Source organism: Colias eurytheme, chromosome 13 (genome assembly GCF_061535395.1).
Source record: "Colias eurytheme isolate Ceu_HAF_F1 chromosome 13, ilColEury1 Martin Lab GWU primary, whole genome shotgun sequence".
Classification (NCBI taxonomy): Eukaryota; Metazoa; Arthropoda; class Insecta; order Lepidoptera; family Pieridae; genus Colias; species Colias eurytheme.
The window spans coordinates 10,143,919-10,155,048 of NC_142992.1; the positions used below are offsets into that span (position 1 = coordinate 10,143,919).

Sequence of the window (11,130 nt, forward strand, 5' to 3'; positions counted from 1 at the left end):
AGACCAAAAACTTGGTTTTTTGAATTTTTCACCTAAATTTTTAGGTTATGTGAAAAAATTGTGCATACAAAAGTTGTAGAACTTTTAATTACCTACAACTTTTCCATTGAACTTTTTTCTATAGGACTTGTAGTTTTGTCGGAAATCGAGAGAAACCATTTTTTTCTCTTTAAAGCTCCCCCCTCCCGCTTCCCGAACTCGGATTGACCGTAATTTATTTTTCCTTACATTTTTATCATATTCCCCTTCTTTTCTAATGGGTTTCATCCGACTGCGATTTTTTTTTGTTTCAAAAATTATCTTCTCTAGTGTAAAAGGGAAATTCTAAAATTAATTTTAATTAAAATTAAGTCGATTTCATCCCTATTTGTTCAGTCATTCTAACTTGAGGGACAAACAATCTTTAAAACTTACCATCACTTTTGTTTGGAAACAAAGTGGTTGTTAGGCAAACGTTGAACGGCACATAAAATAATAACAAAAAATATTTTAAGAGCGGAAAAAAATTGCTAAAAATGTTATCCTGATAAAATTCAAAATACTATACATATAGTTTTTCCTATTACAGTTCAACCCAAAACACAGTAACAGAGTCTTCCAGACCATCATCATCAGGGTCCAGGAGGAGGAGACCAAAACCTCGCTCTTCTACCACCACTACCACTCCTAAACCATCTTCGAAGTAAGATATTACAATTTTAAATAAAAAATAATATTACAACTGTAGATCACATATTTTTTACAATAAATATATGTTTAATACGCAAAAATTGCTTTTTGTAGTAAAAAGTACGTCAAGAAATATAGATTAAATTGGGATAAAAATATTAGCCAGCTTAAAAATAGACAGCAGTGGTTTTTATTTATGAGCTTAAAAATGTGTAATTTGAGAAATAATAATTTTCATTACACTTATAGGAGAATTTAAATAACTCTCCATAATTAATTATAATTAGGTACATATGTGAAATAATATTAAATAATGACTCAGTGCGCACACCTTGCGCGGTCGATGGTAGTACCGAGACTATATCATCGAGCTACTGACTCAAGGAATATAAACCATAGCAGAGCTCGATGCATTTCATATCAATTCAATATCGACATTATGTTGTACACCATAGAGTACATTGTAATAGGAAGGTATAGCCACATAACAACTACTCTGTTATAATTCTCTCACATATACCTATAATACTTAAAAAACATTTCAATAGCTCCCTTTAATTTAGTAAGAGACACAGACAAAATTTTTTATTTATATTTAATAGCTTAATAATTATTTTACAGGAGCAGGCAAAAGACATCGGTTCAGACTTCGACTCCCGCGTGGAACATCATCACACCCGAACCACCAACCACTCCGGATCCCGGATCCGGTAACTATTTTATTTTATAAACGTTTAATTATTAATAACTTCACAAGGGCTTGATATATTTTATAAGATTTATTATCTTTGTTGAAGTGAAACTTCTTTAAGCGCGTTGAGAGTATTTGGTATCATTGAAATTTGATAAAAAAAGTTTCACTTAAAATATTGTACTTAATCCCATTTTACAATTAAAAAAGTAGGTAAAATAATAATACATGTGGAAATCGCTACATTACTTTGAAATAGGTTTTACCTTTGACATAAAACGACATAATATTATAAGTTTAACGCTATGAGTCTGTCTGTTTATACTTTTAAATTTTAATTAAATTTACTTATCTACAATAATTTAATACATTTTCAGACTTCAAGTGCACAGACGAGGGTTTCTTCCCGCACCCGCGCGATTGTAAGAAGTACTTCTGGTGTCTCGACTCCGGACCTTCCGACCTCGGCATTGTGGCACATCAGTTTACTTGTCCTTCTGGTATGGATATTATTATTTATTTGTTTTTTTTCCGTGATACTTCTTTAAACGCGTTGAGAGTAAAATTTCAAGGTCGCGTCATGCCAAAGAAGTTTCACTTCTGACACGTGTGCTCGGCATACACGCTGTTTTATTTGTTTTTTGACAAAAAAATAGGTAAAAATTTATATTCCGTGAAAATGTACCAATAATATAAAATATTTGTTTGTTTGTTGACAATAGTCAACTTACATTATGATTCCAAATTACACAGTTAATAGTCTCAATTAGACTTTCAATTCACCAATATTTTTTTTTCTAAACAAAAATTCCAATAATAATAATCAATACATTTATCCCCAGGCCTCTACTTCAACAAAGCAGCTGACTCCTGTGACTTTGCTCGCAACGTCCTCTGTAAGAAACCCGCTGTGACCACGAAAGCGCCCACAAAAGCGCCCACGAATGCGCCCACGACCACGACCACGACCGTGACGACCACGACCAAGCGACCGGTCAGACTCACGTCCAAGAGCTCCGTGTTATTCAGGACTTCTACTACTACTCAGGAACCTGAGGTATTTTTTTTCGACATTGATACATATTTTATGGCTAAATAATTAATATTTTAAAAATAAAAATGCTAATGCTAGAGAAGTAAAAAATGTATTTTTTTATGTTTAACGTGCTTCTCTGAGGAACTATTGGTTTAATATAGTTTTTTTTTTGTTTGGGAAACTTACACATTTCTTAAAACTATTAAAGCCCTGTATAAAAGCTATCGCTGTTCTTATTTTAATTTACTTATAAATCGATCGATCGCGGGGTCTTCCACGCAGGCCTTCACAGGCCTCGGGGTAACTGTTCGGGGCGACGGCCCCTTTCAGTGGTGGCAACGCCGCCTGCAACTACAGGCGGGGCACTGGGTGGGACCTAATGGTCCGAGAAATGCGAATGATATCAAAAATACTACATTTTGGGAGCCTCTGCAGTTATTGACATCACTCACTGTAACTATATAACATTTGTTTGTATAATAAATAGTCTTATATATATTTTAATACCTACAATTAAATTTAACTTAACAGCTAAGTGAAGAAGAAGAAGAGGAATTCTCAGATGAAGAAGCAGATGACGCTAGTGACGTGGAAGCTGAGGATCCAAAGGTTATCAAGGAACTGATCGATCTTATTAAGAAAGTTGGTAAGTAAACCTTAAAACCATAAAGTTTTTGAAGTGAAAACTTCTTTAGCGGCGTTGAGGACTTTTTCTGTAATGGGTATAAAATCTTAAACTCGCGTCAGGACACGTGACCTGATCGAAAAAGCGTAAGACGGATACCATTCCAAAATATCAAACATGCTCAACGTTAATAATCAAGTTTTCACTTCTGCCGGCACTCCCGGAGTGCAACCCGTCTTTTTTTTTGTATTTTTTTCTATAAGCACATTATCAGCTGTATAATAAATTATAGATACAGATTATTTGTATTATTTTTTCATGTTTTTTTTCTTCCACAGGTGGTGTAGAACAATTAGAAAAACATCTGCACTTATCAGAATCAGGAGCAAGTCCACCCGGCGTAGTTACAACAACACCTTCCAACTTCAACAAGAAGTTGTACCAGAAGGTTCTAGAACGTGCTAGAGGACAGAGCAAGTTAGTAGTATAATATTATATTAGTTGTGGTAAAATGCTATTTTTTGAACAAAAATTTTTTTTTTGGAATAAGAAATACTTTAAAGATATTTAATTATTGATTTAAAGCGCGTCACACACGGTGAAGATACTATAATATTTTATGTTAAGATTCTCTAATATAAAATATTACAGCCGGTATCAGCGTTCTGACCATCATTTTTCTTTTTGTCATTGCGTACTAAGACCCCTGTAGAACCACTATCCTGTTACAAATGACCCGAAACACTGACACAAAATTTCGCTTAATGGGTTGATTTGATTTCTTAAGAGTTATCTATTAAAAATAATCGAAAAATGCATTTCGATAAAACAGTTTTTGACTTTATTTCATACTATAGCTTATATGAGATAGATATACATACATTGATGAGATGATACATTGATCAATTTTGTGAAAATTTCGAAAAAAAATACTATAAATACTTATTAATGTTTAATATTTTTCATCTATTCCAGATACAACAACAACAACATACCAACAAACAGTGTTCAAAACAGTCGGCGCGGACCACAGAACGCGGGGCTACCACCCTCTACCGATACTGATAAAACTTACAGAAAGGATAGGCCACAGTAAGTTACAAATTATAAGTGTATTGGAATTATGTTTGTTGTCAGATCTAATTTTAAATTAAATTCAACGAATTTTAGTTGATTATTTTTACAAACAAACTCAAGTATTGTATTTGCTATTATACAAATATGTTTTAATTATTTCTGTTTTCATGCTTGAATCAAAAGTTGTAAATGATCCAAATAAAAGAGAGTAGGTAAATCATTTTTTATATCACAAAAAAATATCACGCAAAAAAATTACTAAAAAACATACCACCTAAGTACATAACTAAAAACAAAACCATTTTTAATGCTAACTACCCTACAAAAATAAAGAATATATATACAAATCTATATCAATACCTTAATTCAACAGATACGTAACAATAAACCGCGCCAGACAGTCCACAACACCAGAACCAGACAGTTCAGAACAAGAGGAATCAGACGAGATCCAGGATCCGATAGAAACCAGCTCGGAGACCAGTTCCAGGCAGAATAACTTCAGGGGGCAGGAGAACTTGGAGACCAGCTCTATCTCCAGGGGAACTGCTAAACCGCTGCAGTATGTGAATATTAGAAGAACAAGACCGACGACACAGAGTGATGATGTACCTGCTAGGTAATTATTTATTTATATTATCTTTATTTATATTTATCATCATATTATATCCCTATCAACATGAGTTTAATAATTATTTCCATTGCAAGGTGACCTGATGGGCTGTTTTAATTCATATATTTTTTAAACTCTTACATCTGTCTCACATCTCAAAATTAAACAAATCAAGAAAGCTCTATTTAAACTTAGTGCGATTAATAATTCGACAAATTTGATTATTAAAGAGGCATGTAAAGGTATAAGCTCAGAAAGACTATGTATAGAGCTTTGCAGAATTGCTTCGTAAAATAAGTATAACAATTGTTGATTATATTCATATCTTTGTCAGTTGTCACATAATATAATAATCAGACCCAATCTTTCCAGAAACGCCCTATTCGACCGCGACCCATTCGTAGCTGTGGCAGAATCTACCGGATCTTTGGACATAAGCTCTCGGCGGGAGACCACTCCCGAGTATGTGACCATCAGACGCACCAGACCCACTACGGAGGAGACCTCTACTGTGCCGTAAGTTTTTCTTCACATGAAATAAATACTACTTTTATTTTTAGTATTTTATCTGCAAAATTAAGTAGAACACAATCATATAACAATTTTATCTGTAAATGTCAAAAATTGGACAATAGAAAGCATTTTTGAAATTGTTATTATAAAACAAATAAGTAAAAGGATTGATAATCACCCCTAAATAACAGAATAATAATCTTTTTTTTTGTAATTTTCAAATTTGAGTAATATGTAGTTACTTTCCCATATTCCTCGAGAACATTTTATATGTTTTAGTAAAACTATATTTTATGCCATTGAAAAAAAAATGCAAACAAAAAAAATATATATTCTCTATATTCATTATTTTAAAAATAAATTTTCTATTACAGATACCGACAATCCGACGAGGAAGAGTCACAAGAATCAATACTTGAAAGAGAAATCTCTTCCCCTGCACCTCAACCACAATACTCTTCGATAATCCGAACTCGATCCACGACATTCTCACCACCAGAAGAAATTAACACTCCAGAACCTACAACCGTTTTATCTGTTCAAATATCTTCATTACTGAACTCTCCAAACCCCACTGAAACCGAAGAACCAGTTCAAACAACAGAACCCGAAGTTACAACAACAACACAATCAACAACAACTCAAGCAGTTACAACAACTCGACGTAACGTATTACGTCGTCGCGGTTCAACAACACCTACAACAACAGTGGCGACAACAACTCAGGTAAGCTCTAGGAATTACTCATTTATCCGCCGCCGTAGACCATTATCACAACCCAACGATATATCTGAGTCGCAGGAAGTTAACGAAATTAGTAGGAAAATAAGATCAACTACACCTGATAGTCGAGAAACTGAAAAACCTAGTCCGCGTAATGTTCAAATCAGGAGATTCCGTAGTAGGTTCCAAACGACAAGTGATGATTCTGTACCAGCGGCTGCTGCTCAAGTACCGAGGGGTGATTTTAGACCACAATTAACTAAAGATGAAGTTCTATCTCTTACACCTATTGACGTAGAGGAAAAAGAAATTCTAGATGATGAAGATTCAGAAGAAGATGATCAGAAAGATGTAAGTCCACGTGGTCGTGCAACTACTATTGCTGAAAAGGCAGAAGATAGTGTATTTTCCGCAGCCACAATTGACGAGAGAAGGCCTATTATCTTATCAAGAGGTCGCGGTAGATATGGCAGTACCACAGAATCACTTAAACAGGCTGTTACTGAAGCACCACAAAGACGCCCAACGTTGACAAGATTTACTCCCAGACCTTTTGGTAGGCCAGTGACGAATTCCCCCTCAACAGAAAACCCGAATGATTCGAACAATGCTCAAACTGAAAGAACAAGAAACCGTGCTCGCTTATCTTTTACACGCCCAAGAATCGGAGCACCTTCTAACTCTCCAGTGATACAAGCCCGGAAACTACCTTTCCCTTCCCGAGGTTCAACTACAACTACACCAATACCGATACCGGATAAAAATGAAGACGAATTAGAAAGTCAAGATGATATAGCTCTCTCTGAAAGTGCTATAGAGGAAAAAGAACACGATGAAGAGTACGATGAACCAATCGAAACAACTAGAGCTCCTATCAGACAACGTGTAACGATTAAAAAGTACCAAAACCCCGACAGCGGGCTTATTAATGAATCTTTAATTGACGAAACTGGTAAAAGAAAATTCAGAGTCATTCGTAGACGACCAACCACTACGGCTAAAATTGAAACAACAGAACCAGCTACAACACCACCAACAAGAATACGTAAAATTATAAGGAAAAAAATTAAACCTATTGAAGAAGAGGAGATAAGGCCTACGAATGTACCGATAATAAATGCTGGTTTCAAAGACGTTCCAGCGGAAGTTACAAACTATGGAGAAAGAACAAAATCTACATCTACAGCATTACCTGAGACAACAACAGAAAATGATGATTATATCACAGACACTATTTTAACAGCATATAAGAATACTTTTGATTTGGTTAAGCTAAAGGCAAGTGATGATGACAAAAGTGATGATGAAGATAAGAAAAATAACACAAACACAGAAAATAATGATGATGATGAATCTGAAGATGAAAATACAAATACCGAATTGAATAATGAAAATGTTTCAGAAAATAAAGATTCTGATGAAAAGCCTAACATAACAGTAACAGAAGAAGATAAAACAATTAATTTATCTGATTCAGAAAATAATAACAAGTCAAACGCAGGATTAGTAAGAGATGACGAAGAACCTGCCAAGGAAACAACAGCTCCCGTAGAAAAGACAGAAACTGTTGAGGTAATTACGGAACCCGCTCCAGCTAGTCCTGTTATTAAAGAAGACAATGAAGTGGTAAATAAAGATAATGCTACTAATAACGAAAACGCTTCCGATTCAAGTGATATAAATAACGATTCTTCAATAAATAATACAATAAATGAATCAAATCAAAATCAAACATCAGTTACCGATGCTGATGGAGTAACTGAAACGACAGTAAGCACAACACAACTCACATCATCAACAGCAAGATCAAGGTTACCTTATCGTCCATCTAAAAGATTATTCACATCTACAACAGAATCTTCTGTTCCTTCCAGCAGTAGAACGTTTAGCCGTAAATACAATCCAGGTGCATATACAAGTCCATCAACAGTAGACAGACCAAATACTTTCAGAAGACCAACTACTAAACGGCCGCTCTTTTCACGTCCATTTACAAGAAGAACTTTCCCCACAGCAAGAACAACTCCAAGGTATCAAGAAGAAGAAGAGGAAGAAGAAGAATATTCGGACGAAGAAATTTTAGATGAAGAGCCAGAAAATCCTTTGGTGCTTGTTCCACCTAGCCAGTTGTTTACGAGAAAACCTGACTCTGAAGAATATGAAGACAATGAAGAGGAAGATCTTGCTCTAGAAGATGAGGAAGAGGGTGAGGAAGAAAATTACGAAGATGAACCAGCACCAGTAAACCGCTTTGTTCCTTCAACTAGAAAACCATTCTTCAAACCAAGGCTTGTAAATTCTAATACATTTAGAGCTTCTACATCGACCACCGAGTTACCTAAACCACTAATTGCAAACCAAAATAAAACTGGAACAGTAAGCAGGATTGCTAATCAACCAATTGATCCTACTAAGAAACGCGTACAAAATGTTCCAATAGGATACAATGCACCGAAGCCCAACACGCCAGCACTTAACACATTGAACATAACTAAATCGACTCCAAGTGAAAAGGAATCGTCACCAACAACAATAAAAACTACTGTTTCGTCTGAGCCCAAAACTAATCCCACAACAACTGATAACGATGATTATTTGACTATGGACGAAATTACTACTACATCATCTGATGTAAACAATAATAAAATTGAAAATGATTCTACGACAAATGCCTTAGAATTAGAAACGGTTACCTCTGAAATGGAAGTTGATAACAGTACAGATGATTACTTAGAATATACAACTAATTATCCAAGTACCCAAGAATATCCTGTTTACACACAAACTGAAGTTGACGTTGAAAAAGCAACTTCCATAGATACATTTATAACGAGTAAACAAGATATAAACCAAATTACAACAACTGAAACTTCAGCGGAAACTACCACTAATATTCCTCAAGTATCACCTATTATTAAAACGCAATTTGATAAACTATTTTCTATTAGCAGAGTTGTTGAAGTATCATCAAAATCAGAAAAACACAGATTAAATAAAAACAACGAAACAACACTCATTGAAGAAGGACAACTTGTAGTGGAAAAGAAACCAACTGTAGATAAAATTGGTGAAGTTAGTAGATACAGTCTTATAAAAATATTCGAAGACGAAATACCAATTTATCTTACAAAACTCAGTCATGTTTATCCGGTAGATAACCCGCCAAATAATCCAATTCGTATTGATGAAGCAAGAAACGCGAGAGCCCTTTTTGACTATTCAGATGTACCTAAGGAAAACCTTGTAGCTTCTGAAAGCATGAACGAAGCTTACCGACATGTGAACAAAATAGCGAAAAACGTCAAAATTGATGAAGAGAACGCTGGAAAAGGCCACGTTGAACATATAAAGGACGATGATTTTTTAAGTTTTATAAACGAGGATGATAAGAAATCAGATAAGTTTGACGAGGATCGCTCTTATTCAAACTGGCAATTCATTCCTGCTGCTTATGAAAACGAACAAAACAGACTCAATAAGGCTGCCAAAAATTTTGATATAGTTACACCGCGAGCAATACTTACAGATCCATCCACATTATCTTTGGAGGCACTTTTCAAAACGGAAACTCCCACAATGGCAAGAAAAATAAACGATGCTTATCAAAATAATAATCATCCATTTGTCGTATATTCGGCATCAGTGCCAACGCAAAACGAAGATGCTAATATTGTAAAATTGCAAGTTCTTAAACCAGAAACGGGCCGTAGCATAGTGACATTCGCGAAAGGACAAGAATTTAAAGGATCGACTGTAAGCGAAGATGCTACCATTAAATACCCAATAAATATTTCAGTAATATCTCAAACAACAGAAACTGCCACAACTTCTACTCCTAATCCTTCTCCTAGTACTTCTACACTATCATCGACAACAAGTACGACGACAGAAACTCCTACTAGCCCAATAATAGAACTTCTAACAACTGTGCAAACGACAGTTTCATCAGAATTATCTTCCGAACCTGAACCTATGACGTCACCAACAACGCTCGTCACTGATGCCCCTACAACCGAAACAGTAACTGAAGAAATAACGACTGTAAAACTATCGCCCCTCGATGCTAAACGATCCAAATACTTCCCACGAAGGCCGATCAAACCTATCAGTGTAAACACGACACGATACAACCCAGTTCAAAGACCTATAAAGAAGAATAACGTCACATTCACAACGACCACAAAAGCTCCATTTAGCCCGAGCAAATCACGTTTCTCGGCGAACAGAGCGCAAAACGTACCAGTAGATTTAAGGAAAAAGAGTACAACAAAATCGTCTAGAACTTTCTCGACGGAATCTCCTAAACCCACAACTGAAAGACGAGTTTTTATTAAAGCGAGCAGACCCACGAGGCCCGCGTTTGTCCCGCGGAGATTAACCACACCCTCAACAAATGACGATAGTTAGTTATATACCATAAGTACTTATTTTTAACTGACTGAGTAATTTAAATTAGTCTCCAGATTTATCGTTGGGTAACGGATACAATCTTAAACATTTAACTAATGTAGAAGATTGATGTTTTGACATTAACGAAATGAAAGTTAGCAAGATTTTCATCTTGGCTTGTAATCAGAAATTGGTTCACATCTTGTTTATTGTAAATATAGGATTGGTTTTAATGTAGTCACGTGGAGATTTATAGCTTTAACTTAGGTGTTTAGAAAGTTTATCTTACCAAAAATATTGTATATTGTTGTGTAAGCCCGTTTTGGTCGGAGACTTTCAAACGTGTAGATTAATTAGAATAAATGATATTTAATTTTTTGTGTAATTTACTAATATTTTAAATTGTTACCATGTATATAGGCAGTGATTCGGGAATTTTGTAATAATTGTATTGTAACTCGAAAAAAATTGGAATAAATAATATTTTATAATGACATCTTCAATTATTTTTACTGTATTGCTTTTTTGTGTTGCGCAAAAGATTGTATAATTTAAGAACCGTACATTGTATTTAAAAAAGCAAATATTTATGGTGAAAAAAGTGAAGGACTTTGTGATAAAAAAGAAACACTACAGGAAGGTAAGTACAAATTTTCTTTAAACTGGCGGGAATAAGAATAAAGTATGTATAAACATAAGAAACAAACAACCCACGATATACAGTGTGTCCGGACATGACATACCGATATTTGAAGGGGCTATTCTCCAGGTATTTTTATCGACAATTCAACCCC

General features: G+C 34.9%; 1 protein-coding gene across 1 annotated transcript in view; it reads left to right on the forward strand.

Annotated features, from left to right (window-relative positions):
• Positions 1–10,830, forward strand: part of Cht6 (Chitinase 6) — a 54,081-nt gene extending 43,251 nt beyond the window's left edge. Inside the window, exons 10-19 of the mRNA XM_090109135.1 lie at positions 569–682; positions 1,291–1,379; positions 1,738–1,860; positions 2,203–2,417; positions 2,928–3,042; positions 3,360–3,498; positions 3,997–4,113; positions 4,472–4,717; positions 5,084–5,227; positions 5,599–10,830. Coding sequence (XP_089965261.1) covers positions 569–682; positions 1,291–1,379; positions 1,738–1,860; positions 2,203–2,417; positions 2,928–3,042; positions 3,360–3,498; positions 3,997–4,113; positions 4,472–4,717; positions 5,084–5,227; positions 5,599–10,354 — 6,058 coding nt within the window. The 3' untranslated portion in view covers positions 10,355–10,830. The remainder of the gene's footprint in view (positions 1–568; positions 683–1,290; positions 1,380–1,737; positions 1,861–2,202; positions 2,418–2,927; positions 3,043–3,359; positions 3,499–3,996; positions 4,114–4,471; positions 4,718–5,083; positions 5,228–5,598) is intronic.
• The last annotated feature ends 300 nt before the right edge of the window (positions 10,831–11,130 follow it).